Source organism: Herpailurus yagouaroundi, unplaced genomic scaffold (genome assembly GCF_014898765.1).
Source record: "Herpailurus yagouaroundi ecotype Mexico unplaced genomic scaffold, PumYag 28, whole genome shotgun sequence".
In the NCBI taxonomy this organism is placed as follows: Eukaryota; Metazoa; Chordata; class Mammalia; order Carnivora; family Felidae; genus Herpailurus; species Herpailurus yagouaroundi.
In genome coordinates, this window is record NW_024412376.1 from 1,685,197 (window position 1) to 1,710,247 (window position 25,051).

General features: G+C 36.2%; 1 protein-coding gene across 3 annotated transcripts in view; it reads right to left on the reverse strand.

Annotated features, from left to right (window-relative positions):
- Positions 1–25,051, reverse strand: part of HOOK3 (hook microtubule tethering protein 3) — a 109,713-nt gene that overhangs the window by 20,602 nt on the left and 64,060 nt on the right. For 2 of the 3 annotated variants that reach the window (XM_040444987.1, XM_040445149.1), the window contains exons 14-17: positions 19,332–19,401; positions 16,616–16,756; positions 3,479–3,566; positions 749–754 (exon numbers count right to left, since the gene is read on the reverse strand). In XM_040444987.1, the coding sequence (XP_040300921.1) occupies positions 749–754; positions 3,479–3,566; positions 16,616–16,756; positions 19,332–19,401 (305 nt within the window). The remainder of the gene's footprint in view (positions 1–748; positions 755–3,478; positions 3,567–16,615; positions 16,757–19,331; positions 19,402–25,051) is intronic. The other variant, XM_040445069.1, reaches the window with a different exon arrangement.

The following is a 25,051-nucleotide window of genomic DNA, read 5'->3' on the forward strand; positions in this document are numbered from 1 at the left end:
AAAAAAAGGGACTAACCTATTAACTTTCAATTATTGCTTGTTCCTTCTTTAGTACAGAGAGTAAAGTGAACATATTTTCTAAATACTTTAACTACAACTTTGCATTTGTGTTTTGACTGGAATTTAGCAAAATTAGTTTTAACTGAGATAATACACAATTACCTCATGAATGGTTAATATACTAGACACTGTGTATAGTGTGTACTGTGTACTGTGTATAGACTGTCGCACGTAGTCTCATGTTAATCTCACAATGTGAGCAATGTTAGCCCCATCTTATAGGTGAGGGAGGTAAGACTGGGGAGACATTCAGTGATTTCAAGTGGCAGACCCAAAATTAACACCCAGGTCGGCCAGACTCCAAAGTTTATACATGGTCTTTACTTCCATGTTTTCGATGCTCCAGCACTTCTCCACTAAAGACTGTTACTATTAAAGTAGTGGCAGGAGGCCAGTTACTATTTGCCATAGGAAAATAGCTTCAATGTGATTTATAAAAGGGGGTAGAACAGAAGTGGGATGGTAAAAAAATAAGAGCAGAGGTTTTTTGGTTTGACTTGTTTTCAATATCCTCTTAAATATCTTAAGTGTAAAGGGCATAAACCTATAAGGCAATAATATTGGTATATTCATTTTCCATAAAATTTGCATCACTTAAAAATTTAATACCATCAACTGTGATGGAAGAGAATGTACATAAATCAAAAAGTTGCTCAATATATAGAAATGAATAGGAAGCCATACTTACAATAGCCTTTTGAGCAGAAACCATGCCAAGAGACAGAGAGGACATATTAGTATGAAGCAAACACAGCAGCCAATAGAAGGAACGATTTAGTAATTCATGAATAGAAGTAAAAGTTATGCATTTTTTTTTTCAAAAATGTACAGTTTTCTTTCTTCTATGGTGTCCTCATCCTGTCTCGTTCTCTGGAGTTTTATACAATGTGGCTAGCTCAAATTATCCATATGACTGGATATAACAATGTTTTTCTGCTTCCATGCTAAAAATAAATGACATAAAAATAATAATAAAAATGTGTAAACCATCCTACTCTGACTTAAGGTCACATGAAAGGACTGTGCTTTTGGTAACAGAAATAGGCAGGAATTATAATGTTCTCCAGAGAGGACCAGTTCCACTGGGCAGGTTGTCCTACATACTACATACTCTGGAGACGCAATGCCGTAAGGTAGTGAAAGAGAAGATGAAAGCATCAAACATTTGCTGGGGGAAAGAACCACATACTTTCTCCACACCATTTTGAGGCATATCAGAGAAAGTTCCTATTGGAATAGGAACTCTGAGGAAATATCTAAGAATTTAGAGCAAGACATTTAGAATCTGGGCAGTCAAATAAATGGACTAACTTATGCAAATAGTACTTTTAGGGCCAGGATCTCACTTCTGAAATATGTTCTCTTAAAGTGATGGCACAGAGCATATTTAATTAGATTTGATTACCACAGTGATATCTAAATCAGGCTACACAAAATTATTTTTTACAGAATAAATTTCCTCTGTGTCTCTGAGTAAGAGAATCAAGCCTGTACAATGGCTATCGCTATAACACTAAAGTAGAGCTGATACTGATGTTCTGCCACTCTTACTTCCTATGTATCACATGCCCTTCCCCCTTCTACCATAACAAATCAACAAAAAGTCTCCTCAAAGTTTTAGAGACCAAAACAAAGTCTACATTTACCTCAGTTTAAGGGACCCAGTGATTTCACTGAAGAAATCACTTTGGTTCATCTCTAAGAACTTAGCTGGGCTTCCTAATACTTTAATACACTAATGGTGGTTTTGCTTCACCTCTTCCTGGTTTAGCATTCTGGATTAAAAGTATGTTTAATCAAGTATGTTTATGACATTTCAAACTAGTTCTATTTTAATAAGGGAATAAGGTAGGTTGGATGTTGGTTACAATTTTAGGAACTAGGAATCAATCTGGGATCTAAGAAAGACTATCAACACATTAATTAAAGGATAAACTAAAACCACCGATCTTAGAGGATACTGTCAATAGAAGACATATACATGTTTATGAAACTCCTAAAATTAGGTCAATAATGAGCTTTTCGTATCTAATATTTGGAGGTTTTGAGTAATATACTAATTTAATACCCCTTTTTTGGTTCCTTTTGTTTTTATGCCCTCTTATATTTATAAGGCTGGAAAGAAATGATAGATCTGTAGTTCTGACATTCTCCAAAAAGACTACCAATGGAAGCAACTGTGTAGGTTTATACTCAAAGGCCAGACTTTATAGCAAATTATACCAGCAATAATAAAAAAGAACCAACTGACTGAAGCAAAGATTAAACTATTTTTGAATACTTTATTGTTGTAATTCTACTGTATACTGCTTATTAAATGTAAAAGATGTGGAAAATTTATTTGCACTTTCATCAGAGACTGACTATTATGTGCTACAGAAGCACTGTGATAGACAGTGAGCATGAGAAGATGAAAGTCCATCTAGTTCCTGGCTTAATGCATTTACGATATTCTAGAGTGAGCGTGCCATTCAAGCAGGCAAGGCTATGACAGACATGCAGTACTCTGCATAAGAGAATATAAAAAGAAGGTCAGTGAACTTATATTGAGTGGGGCAGTGCTGGGGATAGTAAGAGGGATTCAGAAATCCAGAGGTGGTTATTTCTAGGAATAACACTATTTTTAAAAATATCAATTATACATAAAATTTCTGGGGCGCCTGGGTGGCTCAGTCGGTTAAGCGTCCGACTTCGGCTCAGGTCATGATTTCACGGTCCGTGGGTTCGAGCCCCGCGTCGGGCTCTGTGCTGACAGCTCAGAGCCTGGAGCCCGTTTCAGATTCTGTGTCTCCCTCTCTCTCTGCCCCTCCCCTGTTCATGCTCTGTCTCTCTCTGTCTCAAAAATAAATAAACGTTAAAAAAAAATAAAAAAAAAAAATTTCTATTTGAACATACTAAATTTGTACAGCATTTTTGTTGTTGTTGACTAGAGGGAAAAACCCTGTACTCTGAATACTGAGAGGAGTACATTTAAAACACAAAGCCTCAGGGAGCCTGGCTTGCTCAGTCGGAAGAGCATGTGACTCTAGCTCTCAGAGTCATGAGTTTGAGCCCCACGATGGGTGTAGAGGCAACTTAAATGAATAAATAAATAAAAACTTAAAAAAAAAAATCCTAGCTTCTCTACTCTGTAAATCAAACAAACAAAAACCCCACGAAGTGAATTCCTTAGTTAATAACTACAAATAAACTTCTAATTCCCAGCAGAAGGATTCCAAAACAGACAATGAAGTACTGTCTGGTCCTTTTCACAAGGAACATTAGTAAAAGGAAAACACTGTTTTTGTTTTTTTTTTTTTTCTATAACGAATATAATTATAAATTATTTTGACAGAGACCATCAAAAAAAAATAAAAGTTATAGCTTTTCTTAACATTGTGAAACTTTTGGACCATGCTCAGTTCACATTAAAACTTACATCTTCTGCTTTTGAGCCTTGATCCTGTAAAGATTTTTGCAGTTCTTCAACTTGTGACTGTACTTCCAGAAGTCTTTGATTCACCAGCCTAGAAATCAAACATATATTAATTTGTCAAGTTCAGACATACTTATACCTTCTCCCTTGGTTTTCATATTGGTTAGAGACACAGTATAACTAGCAACACAAAGCTAAGATAGTAGTGCAACTCACTGTTCAGGTTATTTTTTGTTTTACTTGAAATTAAAAAAAAAAAGTTTATTTTTGAGAAAGAGTGTGCATAAGTGAGGGAGGGGCAGAGAGAGGGGTACAGAGGATCCAAAGCAGGCTCCACACTGACAGCAGACAGCCTGATGCAGGGCTCAAACTCATGAACCATGAGACTGTGACCTGAGCAACAAACTCAGACACTTAATGACTGAGCCACCCAGGTGCCCCTTACTTGAAATTTCTATGATGATTTCAAATATGGTATTTTAGTGGACATATCTTGTCATACCAGTATACTTATGCATATCTAATTATCTGAAATTCACTTCAATACATGTTTATTCACACTATGTGTCATGCACCATGCTCAGCATGGTGTTAAAAGATCCCTGTACTCAAGGAATTTAGTGGGGAAGCAAAATGTTAAAATACAAGATAAATACCTCAACATATCACATAGAGGTACAAAAAAGAATAATGATTGCTCAAAGCAGCAAGAATTAAATCTAATTGTATGGGGGAGTTAGGCTTGACTGAACTGAGACTAGAACAATAAATAAAACACTTAAGTGATTAAGGATGGAAAGGGGATTTAAGACAGAGAATTCATCATGTCCAAAGCACACAGAAATATGAGGGGGCACAGTGAGTTCAAAAATGGCATGTCTAGAGCCTACTTAAAATTTAAAAAAAAAATTCTATTTTTTTTCAATGTTTATTTTTGAGAGAGAGAGAGAGACAGAGTGCGAGCAGGGGGAGGGGCCAGGGGAAAGGGAGACACATAATCCAAAGTAGGCTCCAGGTTCTGAGCTGTTAACATAGAGCTGGACATAGGGCTCCAACTCACAAACCATCAGATCATGATCATGACCTGAGCCAAAGTCAGATGCTTAACTGACTGAGCCACTCCGGTGTCCCCCTCCCCAATATTGTTTAAGTATGAGGGTGTCATTCAGTTGGTACTGTGTGTGACTCTTGATCTCAGGGTTGTGAGTTAAACCCCACATTAGATCTGGAGTCTACTTAAAATTAAAATTAAAATTAAAATTAAAATAGGTAAAGTTAAAATTAAAATAGTGATAAAAAAAATTCCTTAAGAATGGCATGTCTATGAGGGGAACAATGGCTAGATGAAACCAGAGAAGAGGAGAGGTTGTTGAGTACAGCCTTACATGAAATGTGTATTTAGAACTTATCCTACGATCTGGCCTAAAATCTGGCTGAATAACTCAGCCTTTAAGAATGTTGATTCTGTACCTCATACATCCTCTAAGTCATTATGATGCAACACTCAGTATACCAGCCTGGTTCTCTAGGTCTTGGGATTCCTCCTTGGAATCTTTGAAGGATTGCCAGAGGGTGAGACTTAATCAAAAATAGTTTACAAAGATAACATTGATTTGAGGATGGAAGATGTTATTAAAAAGGTCAAAGTGAAGGCATGAAGACCGGAAGGAGACTACTACAATTATTACTAAATATGCCTGAAAGAGGAGGGAACAAGGATGAAATATATCTAAAAGGCAAAAGAATACAAGGATTAAAAAATAACACTCAGAATTCTGGTTTGAGCTTTTGGAAAACATTTACTGAGAAGGAGAATATAGGAGAAGCAGGTTGCTAAATGAAGGTAAGCTCATTTTGTAGTTGTTGAAAATGCAGCACCTTGAGTTATCTCTCAAACAGCTGTATTTCTGCATCTGAAGCACAAAGAGAAATCTGAGTTGAAAAGATAGATGTGAGAGCCATTTGGAGTTAACAGAAGCCTTGAACAAAAATAATATCGATTAGAAAGAATGCAAAGAAGAGTAGAAAAGAGGAACAAAGATGGTCCATGGCAGATCACCAACCAGAGGGTAGAAAGAGGAACATCACCCTGAAGAGAAGTAGGAGAAACATAAGAGAGGTATTTTAACTGAAATTTTAAAAAGTTTAAGGAAGGGGAGGATGATCAACAACAATGAATACAACAGACACGAGGAAAGATAAAATTTTGAATGCTCCCACTGGATTGGCCATTTACAAGATGACTGGTTATTTTAGTAGGAAATACTTTAGTGGAATGGTAGAAGCCAGACTATCTCAAATTAAGGACAAAACAGGGCAATGAACATTTAGAATCTAAACAGCCAGAAAATTCAATAAGCATTTTTTTTTTACTAAACAAACTGTAAGAAATTCTTCCCATAAATGTTACAGTTCTATAATTAGTGACAATCACATTGAAAATTCAATCAAATCTATGATAATAACTATTGTTTTTCACATCAAGGAACAGAAAATCTAGGTGCTTTTTATTTATTTTCTTAATGTTTATTTATTTTTGGGGGGGAAGGAGCAGAGCAAGAAGGAGAGAAAGAATCCCAAGCAGTCTCCATGCTCCATAACTGTGCAATCACAACCTAAGATCGTGAGATCTTGACCTGAGATCAAGAGTTGGATGCTTGGGGCGCCTGGGTGGCGCAGTCAGTTAAGCGTCCGACTTCAGCCAGGTCACGATCTCGCGGTCCGTGAGTTCGAGCCCCGCATCAGGCTCTGGGCTGATGGCTCAGACCTGGAGCCTGTTTCCGATTCTGTGTCTCCCTCTCTCTCTGCCCCTCCCCCGCTCATGCTCTGTCTCTCTCTGTCCCAAAAATAAATAAACGTTGAAAAAAAAAATTAAAAAAAAAAAAAAAAAAAGAGTTGGATGCTTTACCAATTGAACCACACCGGCACCCCTCGGTGTTTTTTAAATAGTGAAGGAATTATCTGAAAATCCATATTCAATATGGGGAGATATACAAATACATTACTAGTGACACTGTAACTTTGTTCAATCTTTTCAGAAAGTAATATGGAAATATATTTCAAACCATTAGAGTATTTCAACCATCCATTTGGCCATTTTTGAAATTATTTAGTCAACAAATACTGTAAGCCTATTAGGCCTTGGTAAATGCCATATATAATAAGTCTACCAAGATGTTCCTTGGAAGTATTTGAAAACAACACAAATTTTCAGTAATGGGGAATAGACAAGCAAATACCCCAAACATTAATGGGGAATAAACAAACAAAAGTGTGAAGTATTTACACACATACAAGTATGAAGCTATGTAAACATATGAGCTCACCTTTTTTCAAAAAAATGCAAACTTCAAAAAGCCAAAATAAATGAGGACTCTAATACCTACTTCATGGTGCTGTTTAGAAAAGTAAGGTATTATATAGTGTCTAGTGCAGTACCTGTACAGAGCAGGCACTCTATAAGCGTGAATTGCTTCTACTTATTTTCTCCCCCTTCAGAAGTTTAGTTAACATATTAATTAAAATCTACTTACATATAATTTTCAAGGGTGTACAGAAAGAGGATGAGCTTGCAATCACAATATACTCTGGGCAGGAAGGGAACAAGGCCACGTATGCTTTGAGAAAGCTCCCTGAGTGAGGGTCAGCAGGTATTACAGATTTTTAAAATGCCAACTTGCTGAGAAAACTAATTGGAAAGGACTTTGGAGGTTTACTATAAACCTTTCCTTCTGACAGACAATGTACTGGTGCTGAACAAATTGTGTTTAAGTTAAAAGATTCAGTGGAAGTCAAGTTTCTTTGTACTAGTCTAATGCTGTACGCTTGTAAGAGATTAAGTTAGAGACAAGGTCATCTACTTACTTATTAAACTCAGTAAGACTAACTAATCCTGAAGAGAAAAAAATGCTCTGCAGGAGAAAGAAAAAATAAGTTTTGCAAACACGGAAAAAGATAACTTGGCAAGAAAGAGTATGGATGGGGTGCCTGGCTAGCTCAGTCAATGGAGCGTGCAGCTCTTGATCTTGGGTTGTGACTTCAAGCCCCACAGTGGGTATAGAGATTGCTTAAAATAAAATCTTTTATTTTTATTTTTATTATTTTTTTTTTAAATAAAATCTTTTAAAAAAGAAAGGCAGGAAGGGAAGGAAGGGAGGGGGAGAAGAAGGGGAAGGGAAGGGAAAGAGAAAGAGTAAGTAAGGAAAGAAGGAAGGAAGGAAGGAAGGAAGACAGGATTAGATAGAGGCTCTGAATTCAGGCAGCCTGGGTCTAAGCCCAAATTCCCTCACCAATAAAACTTTAATAAAGATAAGACTACATATTTAAAATAAATAGCACAATGTTTGGAACAGACAAAAGCTAATAAACATTAACTGCTATTATTAATATTATTATTGTTATAGATTACAGATGGTCATACTATAAATGTAAGTTATCAGTACTGTAATTCAGGAAATAGTTCTGCTAGGAAAATGGCAGAGTAGGAGGACCATGACTAAGCTCATTGTGGCCCACAGCTACAACTAGGTAACATTCACATCAGTGTAAATAACCTAGAAAATGACCCGAGGACTGGCAGAACAAACTTCACAACTAAAGGTAGGGAAGAGGCCACATGGAAGAAGGTGGCAAGGGCAAAGCCATGGTCTGGGAGTGAAACAGAACATGACTGTCTGTGGCAGGGAGGGAGCCAGAAAGAGCAGAAAACAGACTTTCAAAATATTTGACTTTGAAAGTTAGAGGGGCCAAATTTTATGAGTTCTTAAAACCAGCAGGACTTAAAGCCTGGAATTTTAAAAACTGGTGAGCTTGGTTCTGGTAGAGACCTGAGTGCATTAGGAAGTGGTGCCCCAGTCTGTAAAGAGACAGCATGACCAACAGCAGTGTAAGTAAATACAGCAGAGAACCAGCAGTTTGAGGGCAGATGAGAGGGAGAGTGATTTGTCCATCTCAGAATGTGGCCTAGAGAGACACGGATCACGCAGACACCCCTCCAGGAACAAGGAGCTGGTAGTCACCATTTCCCTTTCCCTGTCCCAGATCATAAACACACATCACCACTCCTACCTAACTTCTTTGCACCAAGCACTGCTCCTGATGTTCTGCCCTTCCCAGTCATGCTCCCCTTAGTCCCTCCCAGCACTGTAGGTCCCCTTCCCCCAGAAGATAGTGCAAACCCTGCCAACACCATATCTCCCAACCCACATGTTTTGTGGGGCAGGTCTCATTTTCCAAGCACACCGTTGCACATTAAAATGCACCCCACCCCTGCTGGGGACCAAACACTGCCCACAATATGCAAAGACAGCCTCTACAGACAAATGACTGAAGGACAAAAAGGTCAAGACACAACAGCAGGGTACAAACAAAAGACTCCTTGAAGTGCCAAGCCCTGGGGAAAAGGGGACACTGCACTGCAAGGCACCACAGGACCTCTTCTTCATAAGGCTATTATCATTAAAAGTAAGAGAAGTAGCTGACTTTCTGAACAAAAACAGACACAGAAAACAAAATGAAATGAGAAGACAGAGAAATGTTTCCCAAATGTAAGAAAAGGACCACACCACAGCAAGAGACCAAAGCAAAGTAGACACATATAATATGCCTGATAGGGAATTTAAGGTAATGATCATAAAGATATTCACTGGACTTGAGAAAAGCATGGAGGACATCAGTGAGACCCTTAACAAAGAAATAAAAAAATGACTTATCAGAAGGGTGTCTGGGTGGCTCAATCAGTTAAGTGTCTGACTCTTGATTTCACGTTAGGTCATTATCTGGAAGGTGGTGGGATCGAGCCCTGTGCGGGGCTCTGTGCTGACAGCATGGAGCCTGCTTGGGATTCTCTCTCAAAATAAACTTTAAAAAAAAAAAATGACTAATCAGAGATGAAGTATACAATAAATGAAATTAAAAATACACTTGATGGAATAAATAGCAGGCTAGATGACTTGAAAGACACAGTAATGGGAAATAACCAAGCTAAGCAAACGAGAGGAAAGAAAATTAAGCAAATGGAGAATAGTCACAGGGAACTCAGTGACTCCATCAAACATAACATCCACATTATAGGGATCTCAGAAGAAGAAGAGAGAGATAAGGGGGCAGACAATTTATTTGAAGACATAATAGCTGAAAACTTCCCCAATCTGGGGAAGGAAACTAACATCCAGATCCAGGAAGCACAGAGATTCCCCCTAAAATTCAACCCCAAAAAAGTTCACACCAAGACGCATAGTAATATAATGGCAAAAAGCAGAGATGAAGAAAAAAATTTAAAAGCAGTAAGAGAAAAGACAGTTACATAAAGGAAACCCCACAAGGCTATCGGTGGATTTTTTAACAGAAGCTTTGCAGGCTAGAAGGGGTGGCATGATACATTTTAAGTGCTGAAAGGGAAAAATCTGCAGCCAAGAATACTCTATCCAGCAAGGCTATCATTCAGAATAGGTGACAGAAAGAGTTTCTCAAACAAAAACTAAAAGAGTTCATGACCACTAAGCCAGCCCTATAAGAAATACTGAAGGGGATTCTTTGGAAAGGAAAGATCATAAAGGAATATGAAAAGTAAAAAACACAAAAGTAGGAAAAATAAATGTTTTTATAAAAATCAGTCAAGGGATTCATAAAAGAAAAGGATGCAAAATATGACACTATATACCTAAAACAAGGAGCAGAGGAATAAAGAATGGGTTTAAATTTAAGCGACCATCAACTTAAGATAGACTGCTATATACAGAAGATGTTATATACAAACTTAAAGGTAACCACAAATCAAAAACCAGTAATAAATATGCAAAGAATAAAGAGAAAAGAATCCAAGTATATCACTACAGAAAGCCAATAAACGATGAAAGAGAACAAGGATCAGAGAAAAACTATAGACACGACCACAAAACAAGTAACAAAATGACAACACACACAAATCTATCAATAATTACGTTGAATGTAAATGGACTAAATGCTCCAAAACACACAGGGTGACAGAGTGGATAAAAAAACAAGACTCATCTATATGCTGCCTACAGGAGACTCATTTCACACCTCAAGACACCAGCAGATTGAAAGTGAGGGGATAGAGAAACATTCATCATGCAAATGGATGTCAAAAGAAAGCCAGGGAAGCAATACTTCTAAAACATAAAGTAGACTTTATTATTATTATTTTTTAACGTTTTATTTATTTTGAGACAGGGAGAGACAGAGCATGAACAGGGGAGGGTTAGAGAGAGGGAGACACAGAATCTGAAACAGGCTCCAGGCTCTGAGCTGTCAGCACAGAGCCTGACGCGGGGCTCGAACTCACGGACCGGAAGATCATGACCTGAGCCGAAGTCGGCCGCTTAACTGACTGAGCCACCCAGGCGCCCCACAAGTAGACTTTAAAAGAAAGACTGCAATAAGAGACAGAGAGAGACTATAAGATAATAAAAAAGGGATGATCCAACAAAAGGATATAACAATTGTAAATATTTATGCATGAAACATGGAACACCCAAATACATAAAACAATTACTAACAAACATAAAGGAACTAATCTGTAGTAATACAATAACAGTAGAGGACTTTAACACCTCACTTCCATCAATGGACAGACCAACCACTTAGAAAATCAAGAAGGAAACAGTGGCTTGAATGACATACTAGACTAGATTTAATAGACTTATTCAAAACATTCCAAAATAACAGCAAAATATACATTCTTTTCAAGTGCACATGAAACACTCTCCAGAATAGATCACATATTTGGCCACAAAACAAATCTCTTAACCAATTCAACAAAATCGAAGTCATATCATGCATCTTTTCTGAATATAATGCTATGAAACTAGAAATCAACCACAAGAAAAAATCTGCAAAGAGCATAAATACATGCTACTAAACGATGAATGGGTCAACCAAGAAATCAAAGAAATCAAAACTTAACATGGAAACAAATGAAAATGAAAACACAATAGTCCAAAATCTTTGGGATGCAGCAAAAGTGGTTCTAAGAAGGAAGTTTACGGCAATACAGGCCTACATCAAGAAGAAAAATCTCAAATAAACAATCTAATCGTATCCCTAAAGGAAGTAGAAAAAGAAGAACAAACAAAACCCAAACTCAGCAAATGGAATGAAATGATAATGATTAGAGCAGATAGAAGTTATATAGAAACTTAAAAAAAAAAATCCATTAGAACATATCAGTGAAACCAAAAGCTGGTTCTTTGAAACTATCAACAAATTTGATAAACCTGTAGCCACTTATTACAAAAGAAAGAGGATCCAAATAAATAAAATCACTAATGAAAGAGAGGAATAATAATGACCATGACAGAAATACAAACAATTTTAACAGTATTATACTAGAAGCTACATGCTAATAAATTGGACAACTTGGAAGAAATGGATAAATTCCTGGAAAACATGTAACCTACCAAAACTAAAGCAGGAATAGAATATTTGAGCAGACCAATTACTAACAATGAAATTAAATCAGTAATCAAAAAACTCCCAAGAAACAAGTCCAGGACCAGATGGCTTCACAGATGAATTTTACCAAACATTTAGAGAAGTTAATACCTATCCTTCTCAAACTATTCCAAAAAATACAAGAGAAAGGAAAACTTCCAAATTCATTCCATGAGGCCAGCATCACCCTGATCATACCAAAACCTGATAATGACACCACAAAAAAAGAGAACCATAGGCCAATATCTCTTAGGAATATAGATGCAAAAATCTTCAACAAAGTATCAGGAAACTAAATCCATTAACACATTAAAAACCCTCTGCAAAGTAGATCTACAGGGAGCATACCTCAAGATAATAAAGACCTTATATGAAACATCCACAGCCAACATCATATTCAATGGTGAAAAACAGAGCTTTTCCCCTAAAGTCTGGAACAAGACAAGAATGTCCACTCTCAGTACTTTTATTCAATATAGTACTGAAAATCTGAGCCACACCAGTCAGACAACATGAAGAAATAAAAGGCATCCAAATTGGTAAGGAAGAGGTAAAATTCTCACTATTTGCACTTGACATGGTACCACTTATAGAAAACTCCACCAAAAAATGACTAGAACTGTTAAAAAAAATTCAGTCGCAGGATACAAAGTCAAGATACAGAAATCTATTGCATTCCTATACAGTAATAATAGAGCAGCAGAAAAAGAAATTAAGAAAACAATCTCATTTACAACTGTGCCAAAAACAATAAAATATCTAGGAATAAACTTAACCAGAGGTGAAAGACCTGTAAAATACTGATGAAAGAAATTTAATATGAAGTAAAGAAATGGAGAAACATTTTATGCTCATGGATTGGAAAAAAAAATATTGTTGGGGCGCCTGGGTGGCTCAGTCGGTTAAGTGTCCGACTTTGGCTCATGTCATGATCTTGTGAGATTACGTAGGGCTCTGTGCTGACAGCTCAGAGCCGGGAGCCTGCTTCAGATTCTGTGTCATCCTCTCTCTCTGCCCCCATCCCCACACTCACGGTGTCTCTGTCTCTCAAAAATGAATAAATGTTAAAAAAAAATTTTTTTTAAAAGGAAGAACAAACATTGTTAAAATGTCTGTATTATCCAAATCAGTCTACATATTTAATGCAATCCCTATCAAAAATGCCAATAGCATTTTTCATAGAACTAAAAAAAAAATCTAAAATTTGTATGGAGCCACAGAAGACCTTGAGTAGCCAAATCAATCTTAAAAAAGAAAAATCTGGAGGTATCACAATTCCAGATTTCAAGTTACATTACAAAACAGCAGTAATTAAAACTTTATGGTACTGGCATAAAAATACACAAAATAGATCAGAAAACTCAGAAATAAACCCACAATTATATGGTCATTTAATCTTCAACAAATGGTGTTGGGAAAAATGGACAGCCACATGCAAAAGAATGAAACTTGACCACTTTAAAAAAAATTTTTTTTAAATGTTTTTATTTATATTTGAGACAGAGACAGAGAGACAGAGAGAGCATGAGCAGGGGAGGGGCAGAGAAAGGGGGAGACACACAATCTGAAGTGAGATCCAGGCTGTGAGCTGTCAGCACAGAGGCTGACGCAAGGCTTGAACTCCCAGAGTGTGAGATCATAACCTGAGCTGAAGTCAGACGCTTAACTGACTGAGCCACCCAGGCACCCAAACTTGACCACTTTCTTATACCATACACAAAAATAAACTCAAAATGGATTAAAGACCTAACTGTGAGACCTGAAACCATAAAAATCCTTGAAGACAGCACAGGCAGTAATCTTTCTGACATTAGCTGTAGCAACACTTTTGTAGATGTGTCTCCTGAGGCAAAGAAAACAAACTATTGGGACCACATCAAAATACAAAGTTTGTGCATAGCAAAGCAAACAATCAACAAAACTAAAAGGTAACCTATGGAATGGGAGAAGATATTTTCAGATACCATATCCAATAAAGGGGTAGTATCCAAAATATGTAAAGAACGTACACAACTCAACAACCAAAACCCCAAATAGCCCAATTAAAAAATGGGTGGAAAACATAGACATTTATCCAAAGAAGACATACAGATGGCCAACAGACACAGGACAAGATGTTCAACATCACTCATCATTAAGGAAATGCAAATCAAAACTACAATATCATAATGGCTAAAATCAAAGACACAGGAACAAAGTGTTGGCAAGGAGCTGGAAAAAAAGGAACACTCTTGCACTATTGGTGGGAATGCAAACTGGCACAGCCACTGTGGAAAACAGCATGGAGATTCCTCAAAAATTTTAAAATAGAACTACCTTATGATCCAGTAGTCGCTCTACCAGATATTTACCCCCAAAATACAAAAACACTAATTTAACAGGATACATGTATCCTTATGTTCACTGCAGCATTATTTACAACAGCCAAACCATGGAAGCAGTCCAAGTGTCCATCAAAACATGAATAGATAAAGAAGATGTATTCACACACACACACACATGCACATGCACACTGGAATATTATTTAAGTGTAAAAAAGAATGAAATCTTGCCATTTGCAACAAGATAGAGCTAGAGTATAATATTAAACAAAATAAGTCACTCAGAGAAAGACAAATACCATATGAAGTCATTCATATGTAGAATTTAAGAAATAAGAGGTGCCTGGCTGGCTGGCTCAGTGGGTTGGGTGTCTGAACATTTGATTTTGGCTCAGATGATGATCTCACAGTTAGTGGGTTCATGGGTTCAAGCCTGTGTCGGGCTTGGTGCTGACAGCATGGAGCCTGCTTGGGATTCCCTCTCTCCCTCTCCCTCTGCCTCTCCCCCACTCTCACACACTACCTCTCAAAAATAAATACACATAAAAAAAAAAAGAATTTAAGAAACAAACGAGCAAAAGAAAGGAAAAAAGAGAGAGACAAAACAAGAAACAGACTCTTAACTATAAGGAACAAACTGATGGTTACTAGAGGGGAGGTGGGTGTGGGGATGGAGTATACTGATCACAATGAAAAAAATAAAATAAAATGATTTAAAAAAAAAGAAACAAACACAATACTAAAGTGTAAATAGCTGTAAATGGCATTGGGACTTGGGAGGCAGTCATCTACAACATGAGTGCTGTGTAAATGACAAGTAGTTGTTCTTTTTCTGATCAGAGAAGACCAATGGCCATAAGATCAGTGAGAAACAATGCAAAGCATTATAAAGGAAGTTATGGGTGTTGATTCACTGGAAAAAAATTAGGGTACAGGGAAGACCTTCCTGACTAAAGATGGCTAAAATATAGCCCAGAAGCAAAGGACGATGGAGATGAACACAAGTGCTCTCACCCATGGGGCTGCATGATTGCCAAGCTGTTTTCTGCAAGTCCCTTTTCTCCACTTTTCATTCTAAACTTTTTCTAAGTATTCTAAAAAAGTATTCATTCTCTATGCTCTAAGAATTGATATAAAACTGTCCTCCTTTTTATGCTTTATTATGCTCTAATAATCACCCTGTTATTTATGCTTTTTCCTGATTTTACCACAGCAGCTTTAAAAATCAAACTGCAGGGGTGCCTGGGTGGCTCAGTCGTTTAAGCGTCTGACTTTGTCTCAGGACATGCTCTTGTGGTTCTTGAGTTCAAGCCCCACTTAGGCTCTGTGCTGACAGAGCCTGGAGCCTGCTTCGGATTCTGTGTCTCCCTCTCTCTCTGCCCCTCCTCTGCTCATGCTGTCTCTCTCTCTCTCAAAAATAAATAAACATTTAAATAAATAAATAGACTGATAAATAAATAAATAAATAAATAAATAAATAGATAGATAGATAGATAGATAAATAAAGTGCCAAGAAGGGCAGGACATGTAAAATGGTCATAACGTTGTTGACTCACACCTGGGAAATGCCCAATCAGGCATAATAAAGAAACCGTAATATCAAGCAAACTATGAAACCATTAATGAAAATGTCAAATCCCTCAAAAATGACATAATATCACAACACTAAGAAAAGGAAAAGACACCATGTTTGGTATCTAAGAAACATTTCCAAAAAGGAAAAGAACTAAAAGACTGTCACAACAAAATATAAACGTAATTCTTTCCAGAGTAAGCTACTGCTGTACAGTTGCTTTGAATGACTACATAATGATTTTCTTGTTAAATTTCCAGATTCTGAATTCTCATAATTGAATTGTTTATAAAATGAATGACTTCTTTTCAGGGTCACAAGAAATAACAGGTTTGAGAAAAAAAAAAAAAAGAAAAAAAACTCTTGTCAATTCAGTTCTGATGGATCCTGTTTTTCTCAAAACTGATCCTTCAACACATTAGCTTATAAAAACAGGGTAAACTGTATTATTCTGATAATGAATAGAACTAAAATTGTGAAAGACTGAATTAATAATCAGACGTTTTTTTAATCTTCTGGTTTTATTAGTAATTAGAAAGGGAAAAGGGTGGGGGGGGGTTGGTATCAGTTTGCTTGAAGAAATAAAGAGGGGAATGCTATTATAAAGAGGCACAACACTTTTATGCAAGTCTATCTGTAAGCAGAAAAATGGATTAAGGTACTCTTAAAATGAAATGGAATAACACATTATCACTACTCAACATACAATCCAAATCTTTGTTTAAGGGAATCAAAATCAAGGAAAACAGAGAAAACCTGTGTCAAAATGCTGTCATCTACATACATCCTTACCTATTCTCTGTCTCCAGTTCATTCTTGCGTAGGTTTGCATCATCCAGAAGACTCTGCAATAAGGCAATTTTTTCATTGTCTGAACCCTCTTGGTTAATTTTTAACATCTTATTCTCATGCTGAAGACGAATAAGTTTCTCCCTGAATGAACAAAAGAAAAGCTGATTATGTAGTACACTGATGCAATACTGTTACCAAAATCCAGCTATTCACAGTTACAGATTTAATGCAGAGAACAGAAATGAAAAACAAAATACTGCAAAGAATTTAGCTCTTGTAATTGGCTAAGACATTACATTCAGGTCTTCAGTACTTTCTTTTCAGAATGGATAATCTGAAGATAACAGCATCTCCAAACATCATGACTGTAATGAACGATACTTCAAAATTCTATTTCCTTTTTGGTTTAAATATTTAAGCTGTGAATGAATTTATGTATTTGTTTTTCAGTTCTCATCAAAAAACATAATCTCTAATGCTATGCTCTTGAACTTCCAATCACTTGGTGTCAAGACATAATATTCAACAAAGAAAGCCTTCAATATATGCAGTCCACCCATTCCTATAAATATGTGAAATTGTATTCTTGTTAACAAGCCATGTTCTCAGAGCTGCATCTGCTATTCATACTTAAGTTTGCACAATCTTTTCATATCATTTAATATTATACCTTAATGATAAATATAACACTTTAAATGACATGTTAAACAACATACTGCAGATGAATTGCTATTTAATCAGTGCACAATTATTTGGAATTTGTTATCAATTCTGAGCTTTGATGTGATCAAAGCGATCAGCTTTATTGGTTATTTCCTTAGGATTAATTTCTAGAAAAATATGACAATCCTGTCAAGTTGCTCAAAACAAAAGTACCACCACAAGAAAAAAAAAGTTGTAATTATGTGTGGTGATGAATGTTAACTGAACTTACTGTGGTGATCATTTCACAATATAGACATTTCAAATCATTATGCTGTACACCAGAACTAATACAATGTTATATTTCATCTCTTTTACCATTTCATTTTCTTGATGGCTCTTCTGGAGACAGAGTATATTTGACTTTGTGATGAGTCATACTCAAAAAAGCCATTTTATTTGTTGAATCTTTATCATTGTTCCTTTTCTTCAGGTTAAAAATCCAACTGCATAATCTAAAAGCTTCCTTAAAAACTGTGGTTTTTCTTTTTTTTTTTTATATAGCCCTGTATTTAGATTCATTCTACAAATTTTATTGGTCCAATAATAAAGTACCACATCAGAAGGTAGAAAAGGAAAAGGCATATAAGATGCTTCCTGTGTTGGTGCTACATTATTCTCCTTTTTATCCTCCTTAAATAAATGCCAACAATAAATATTGTCTTCATTTATTCAACAAGTAACTGAATGCCTATTGTAACTTTCAAAGTTTATGAAACCCTTACACAATCATTTCATTTAATACCCTCCCAAAGATTTTATGAAGAATCAAGGCCAGTGTCAATTTTATTTTATTTTTTTTTACTTGTTTTATTTTTTATTTTTTAAAATTTACATCCAAATTAGTTAGCATATAGTGCAACAATGATTTCAGGAGTAGATTCCTTAGTGCCCCTTACCCATTTAACCCATCCCCCCTCCCACAACCCCTCCTGTAACCCTCTGTTTGTTCTCCATATTTATGAGTCTCTTCTGTTTTGTCCCCCTCCGTTTTTATCTTATTTTTGTTTCCCTTCCCTTATGTTTATCTGTTTTGTCTCTTAAAGTCCTCATATGAGTGAGGTCATATGATTTTTGTCTTTCTCTGACTAATTTCACTTAGCATAATACCCTCCAGTTCCATCCACGTAGTTGCAAATGGCAAGATTTCATTCTTTTTGATTGCCGAGTAATACTCCATTGTATATATGTACCACATCTTCTTTATCCATTCATCCATAGATGGACATGTGGGCTCTTTCCATACTTTGGCTATTGTTGACGCTGCTGCTATAAACACGGGGGTGCATGTGTCCCTTCAAAACAGCACACCTGTATCCCGTGGATAAATGCCTAGTAATGCAATTGCTAGGTTGTAGGGTAGTTCTATTTTTAGTTTTTTGAGGAACCTCCATACTCTCTTCCAGAGTGGCTGCACCAGCTTGCATTCCCAAGGGCCAGTGTGTCAATTTTAAAAGGGGGCAAATAGTCCCCCAGAAGGTAAAAGCAATATACAGGGTTAATCATTCTCCTTCTGTCAGATACTTGGTGCCTCTCCCCTAATTTTTCATTCTTACACATCAAGGCAGGCATATAATGAAATAAATGGAATTTTAAAAATGCTATCCCTAAATAAAACTGTAAGTTAATACTGAAGGAAGAATACTAGAGAGGGGAAGATACGTCTGTCTACTGTAATATATCTTTCCCAGACAGATAAATCTTAGTGACTAATTATTTTGCAGGCTGTTGGGTAGGCATAACCTTTACTTTAGGCCAAGTGGTTTCACTGCTAAATGTCTGCTAAGAATACCCAAGCACAGATATATTAGTTTGCTGTGAATGTGCGAAATACTGTCCTACCCAAGTAGGAAAATGTCTCTAGGGCCAAATGAAGAAAGCTTCTAACAGGCTGAAAACATGGACATTTAATACTGAGTTCATGTTGAAATTATTAGTAATAATGAGTAAGAAACTCCTTTTTATACTGTAGAGGAGTAAGTTTCAATACGACTGAATGTCGTATTCTCCTTACCTTATCTCAGGTGTAACAATCTCTGCTGCCAGACTATCTGAAGATTCTTGACTTCCCAAAGGCATTAACCCTACAAATACACAAACATGGATGCAAGGTTTAAGACAGAGTATATCGATCTCCTTTAGTATCTATATGAAACACTACTTTGAGCATTAATTTTAATATCTAAAATCTTTGTTTTAGTCAAGTAAAAGACTATCACAGTTGCCTTACGTTATTATCGTTTTAACAATTTAAAACAAATTTTATGTTTTATTTTTTATATTTGAGAGAGAGAGAGAGAGAGAGAGCATGAGCAGGTGAGGGGCAGAGAGATGGAGACAGACTCTGAAGCAGGCTCCAGGCTCTGAGCTGTCAGCACAGAACCCGACGCAGGGCCTGAACTCACAAGCAGTGGGATCATGACCTGAGCTGAAGTCAGACACCCAACCGACTGAGCCACCCAGGTGCCCCTCATTTTAACAATTTTTAAGTGTACAATTGAGTGGCAATAACTATATTCACTATGCTGTGGAATCATCAACACTATTTCTAAAACTCCTTACCCAAAAACACAAATTTTGTAACCATTAAGCAATAACTCCTCATTCCCTTCTCCCTTAGCTCCTCATAACCTGTATTCTACTTTGTCTCAATGAATTTGCCTATTCTACATACCTCATGGAATCATACTAATATTTACCCTTTGGGGCCTATATTACTTCACTTAGCATAATGTTTTGAAAACTCACACATGTAGAATTTATCAGAACTTCATTCCTTTTCATAGCCACACACACACACACACACACACACACACACACACACACACACACATTTTCTTTATCCATTCCTCTATTGAGGAACATTTAGGTTGTTTCCATCTTTTGGCTACTGTGGATAATGCTGCTTTCAACACTGTTAAACCAGTATATGCTTGAGTCCTTGCTTTGAATTTTGCATATTTACGTAGGAATGGAATTGCTGGATCATGTGGTAATTTTATGTTTAACCATTTGAAGAACCACCAAACTCTTCTACCAGTGGCCTCCCATTTTACATTCCTAACAGCAATGCACAAGAGTTCCAATTTCTCCACATGCCCCCCAACACTTATTTTCCTTTCATTTTTTGGTAGTAGCCATCTAAATGGCTGTGAACTCTCATGGTTTTGATTTGCATTTCTCTAATGACTTTGATATTGAGCATCTTTTCATATGCTTTTTTGCCGCCATCTTTGGAGAAATATCTATTCAAATAACCCATTTGTAAGCTTAGCTGTTTTTTATTGTTGAGTTGTATAAGACCTTTATATATTCTGGATTTCAATCACTTATCAAATATATATATATATATACATATATATATATATACACACATATATATATATATGATTTACAAATATTTTCTCCCCATTTTATGGGTTGCTTTTTACTCTGTCAATAGTGTTCTTCGAGGGGCGCCTGGGTGGCTCAGTCGGTTAAGTGTCCGACTTCGGCTCAGGTCGTGATCTCCCAGTCCGTGAGTTCGAGCCCCATGTCGGGCTCTGTGCTGACATCTCAGAGCCTGGAGCCTGTTTCAGATTCTGTGTCTCCCTCTCTCTGACCCTCCCCCGTTCATGCTCTGTCTCTCTCTGTCTCAAAAATAAATAAACGTTAAAAAAAAATTAAAAAAAAAATAGTGTTCTTCGATGCACAGAAGTTTTAATTTTGATGAAGTCCAAATTGTTTCATTTGTTGACTTAGCTTTTGGTATCAATTCCAAGAAATCATTGCCAAATCCAAAGTCATGACAATTTTCCTCTGTTTTATAGGTTTAGCCCTTACATTAGGTCTTTTACCCATTTTGAGTCCATTTTTTTTTAAATTTAAAAAAAAAATTTTTTTTTCAACGTTTTTATTTATTTTTGGGACAGAGAGAGACAGAGCATGAACGGGGGAGGGGCAGAGAGAGAGGGAGACACAGAATCGGAAACAGGTTCCAGGCTCCGAGCCATCAGCCCAGAGCCTGACGCGGGGCTCGAACTCACGGACCGCGAGATCGTGACCTGGCTGAAGTCGGACGCTTAACCGACTGCGCCACCTAGGCGCCCCTTGAGTCCATTTTTTAAAACATGAGTTTGGATGTAGATATCCAGTTTTTCCAGCACAGTATATTGAAAAGACTTTCCTTTCCCTCACTGAATGGTTTTGACACTGTTGTTGAAAATCGACTGATGACATAAGGAAGGGTTTATTTCTGGGCTTTCTGTTCTATTCTGCTGGCCTTATATGACTGTCTTTATGCCTATACCACACTACTCCGATTGCTACCATTATATTAAGTTTTGAAATAATCAGGGTGAGTTCTCCAACTTTTTTCCTTTTTAAGACTATTTTGGCTATTCAGGATCCCTTGAGATTCTATATTAATTTTAGGATGGGTTTTTCATTTTTTTGTAAGAAGTGGCAACAGTAGTTTTCAGGGTGCAAGTCTTTGCTTCCTTGGTTAAATTTATTCCCATGTATTTTATTCTCTTTGATCCTGTAATATATAAAATTATTTTCTTAATTTCCTTTTTAGATTTTTCATTATCAGTGTTTGCATATATATTTTTGCTGCTAACGTAACTGAGCTGCATCCTACAACTTTGTTGAATTCATTTTACTAGTTCTAACGGGTGTTTTTTGTTTTTTGTGATCACGCCAACTCGAAAGATAGTTTTAGTTCTTTCCAATTTAGATTAAAAAATTTTTCTTTTGTCTAATTGGTCTGGTTAGAACTTGCTGGGCTATGTTCAATAGAAGTGCAGAAGTGGTGGTAGTTGGTAGTCTTGCTTCTGATCTTAGAGGAAAAGCTTTCAGTCTTTCATCATTGAGTTGATGTGAGCTGTGGATTTTTCACATATGGACTTCATGTTGTGGAAGTTCCCTTTCTAGCACTCTTCCTAATTTATTGAAGTTTTTTATGTTTTTTTTTTCCTTTAATGATGGTGTTAGACTTTGTCAAATGCCTTTTCTGCATCAATTGAAATGATTATGTGATTTTTCTCCCTTCATTCTCTTAATGTGATATAGTACATTGATCTTTGTATGTCTACTCTTTTTTTTTTTTAATTTTTTTTTTTTCCAACGTTTTTATTTATTTATGGGACAGACAGAGACAGAGCATGAACGGGGGAGGGGCAGAGAGAGAGGGAGACACAGAATCGGAAACAGGCTCCAGGCTCCGAGCCATCAGCCCAGAGCCTGACGCGGGGCTCGAACTCACGGACCGTGAGATCGTGACCTGGCTGAAGTCGGATGCTTAACCGACTGCGCCACCCAGGCGCCCCTGTATGTCTACTCTTATGTGAATTTCATGTTTTTCAATTACAGTAGCTTTATAGTAAGTTTGAAATCAGAATGTGATTTCTCCAACCTTTTCCTTTCCAAGATTTTTTTTCTTGGTTATACTGGTTCCTTTGTATTTTCACATAAATTGAATAAGTGTGTCAATTTCTACAAAGGAAATCTGCTTAGAATTTGATTGGGATTGCACTGAATCTTTATTATTCAATAAAGTCAATATTAAGAGGACTGCAGTCTTAACTAGAGTGAATTTTCTGAGACCTGAACATGGATTGTCTCTCCATTTATTTAGATCTTTAGCTTGGCAATGACTTAATAGTTTTCAGTGTACAGGTCTTCTGCTTGTATTTTTTTTTTTTTAATTCAAATCCAAGTTAGTTAACATACAGTGTAATAATTATTTCAGAAACAGAATTTAGCAATTCATCACTTACATGTAACACCCAGTGCTCATCTCAGCAAGTGTCCTCCTTAATGCCCTTCACCCCTTTAGCCCTTCCCCCCACTCAAACCCTGGAGCAAATGCAGAGTTTGCTCTTTGCATTTAAGAGTTTCTTATGGTTTGCCTCTCTCTGTTTTTATATTATTTTTGCTTCCCTTCCCTTATCTTCATCTGTTTTGTATCTTAAATGCCACGAGTGAAATCACATATTTGTGTTTCTCTGATTGACTTATTTTGCTTAGCATAATATACTCTAGTTCTATCCACATTGTTGCAAATGTTATGCTTCTTTATTAAACTTACTCCTAAGCATTTTATTCTTTATGCTACTATTGTAATTTCATTTCCAGATAATTTACTCATAGTACACAAAAATATAATTGGTATTTATATACTGATCTTATTATATATTGAGGCCTTGCTGAACTCATTTACTAGTTCTGTGATTTTTTTTTTTACGTCCTCCTTTCTAATCTGAATGTGTTTTATTTCTTTTTCTTGCCTGACTGCAAGAACCTCTGATACGACAATGAAAAGAAGCAGCAAGAGTGAACATCCTTTATGCACCCCCATGTTTACCGAAGCATTATTTACAACAGCCAAATTATGGAAGCAGTCCAAGTGTCCATTGATAGATAAATGGATAAAGAAAATGTGATATTCATTATATATATATATATATATGTATATACATATATATATATATATATAATGCAGCCATAAAAAAGAATGAAACCATGCAATTTGTAACAACATAGAGGGAGATAGTATAATTCTAAGTGAAATAAGTCAGAGAAGGACAAATATCATATGATTTCACTCATATATGAAATTTAAGAAACAAATGAACAAAAGAAAAAAAAAGAAGAAACAATACAAAAAACAAAATGCTAACTATGAAGAACAAATTGATGGTTGCCAGAAGGGAGGTGGGTGGGGGGATGGGTGAAATAGGTGAAGGGGATTAAGGAGTACACTTAGAATGAGCACTGAGTAATGTACAGTATTGTTGAATCACTATATTGTACACCTGAAACTAGTTTAACACTGTATGTTAACTATGCTGGAGTTTAATAAATAATAACACATAGAAAATAGTGATCATCCTTGCCTTGTTCCTGATCTTAAGGAAAACATTTAGTATTCACCATTAAGTAAGTTAGCTGTAGGTTTTTCATAGATGTCCCTTATTAGGTTGAGGAAATTTCTTTCTATTGAAGCTTGCTGAGAGTGTTTCTCACAAATGGTGTCACCATTTTTTTTAACTTAATGACATAACATACATCTCTCTCCAGGTCAGGCATATAAGATATAGTTCTTTTTTTAAATGGCTCTACAGTTTACAATTGAATGAGACTTTTAGGTTGTTTCTAAATTTCACTATTATAAACGACGATTTAATTCATTAGGGTAAATTTTTTGAGCAAATTTGCTAGGTCAACGACATATACATAAATAAGGTTAAAACATATAGGCTTATAGGTAGCAAAGAAACAAAAGTGTAAGTTTACATGAGATAGCCTCTTTGATATGGGGGCTGAGAGTTAAGGAATTAAGGTTTAGGCTGATTCTTAAAATTTGGGAAAAACTTATACAGTAGATTAGAGATACATGAAAGGATTACCAAGCAGCAATGAGTATCCAATTATATTCAGAAATAATTTTTGGTGAAGACAAGCAAGATATAGAATTTTCTCAAAAGCAAAAATCTACTACTGACTACTTCAAACTAAAAAGCCTCTCCATAGCAAAGGAAACTGAACAAAATGAAAAGACAATGCACTAAATGTAAGAAAATATTTGCAAACAATACATCTGATAAGGGGTTAATATAAAAACATTTAAAGAGCTCATACAACTCAACTGCAAAAAAAACAATTAAGAAATGAGCAGAGGATCTGAATAGACATTTCTCTGAGGAAGACATCCAGATGGCCAACAGGTACATGAAAAGATGCTGAACATCA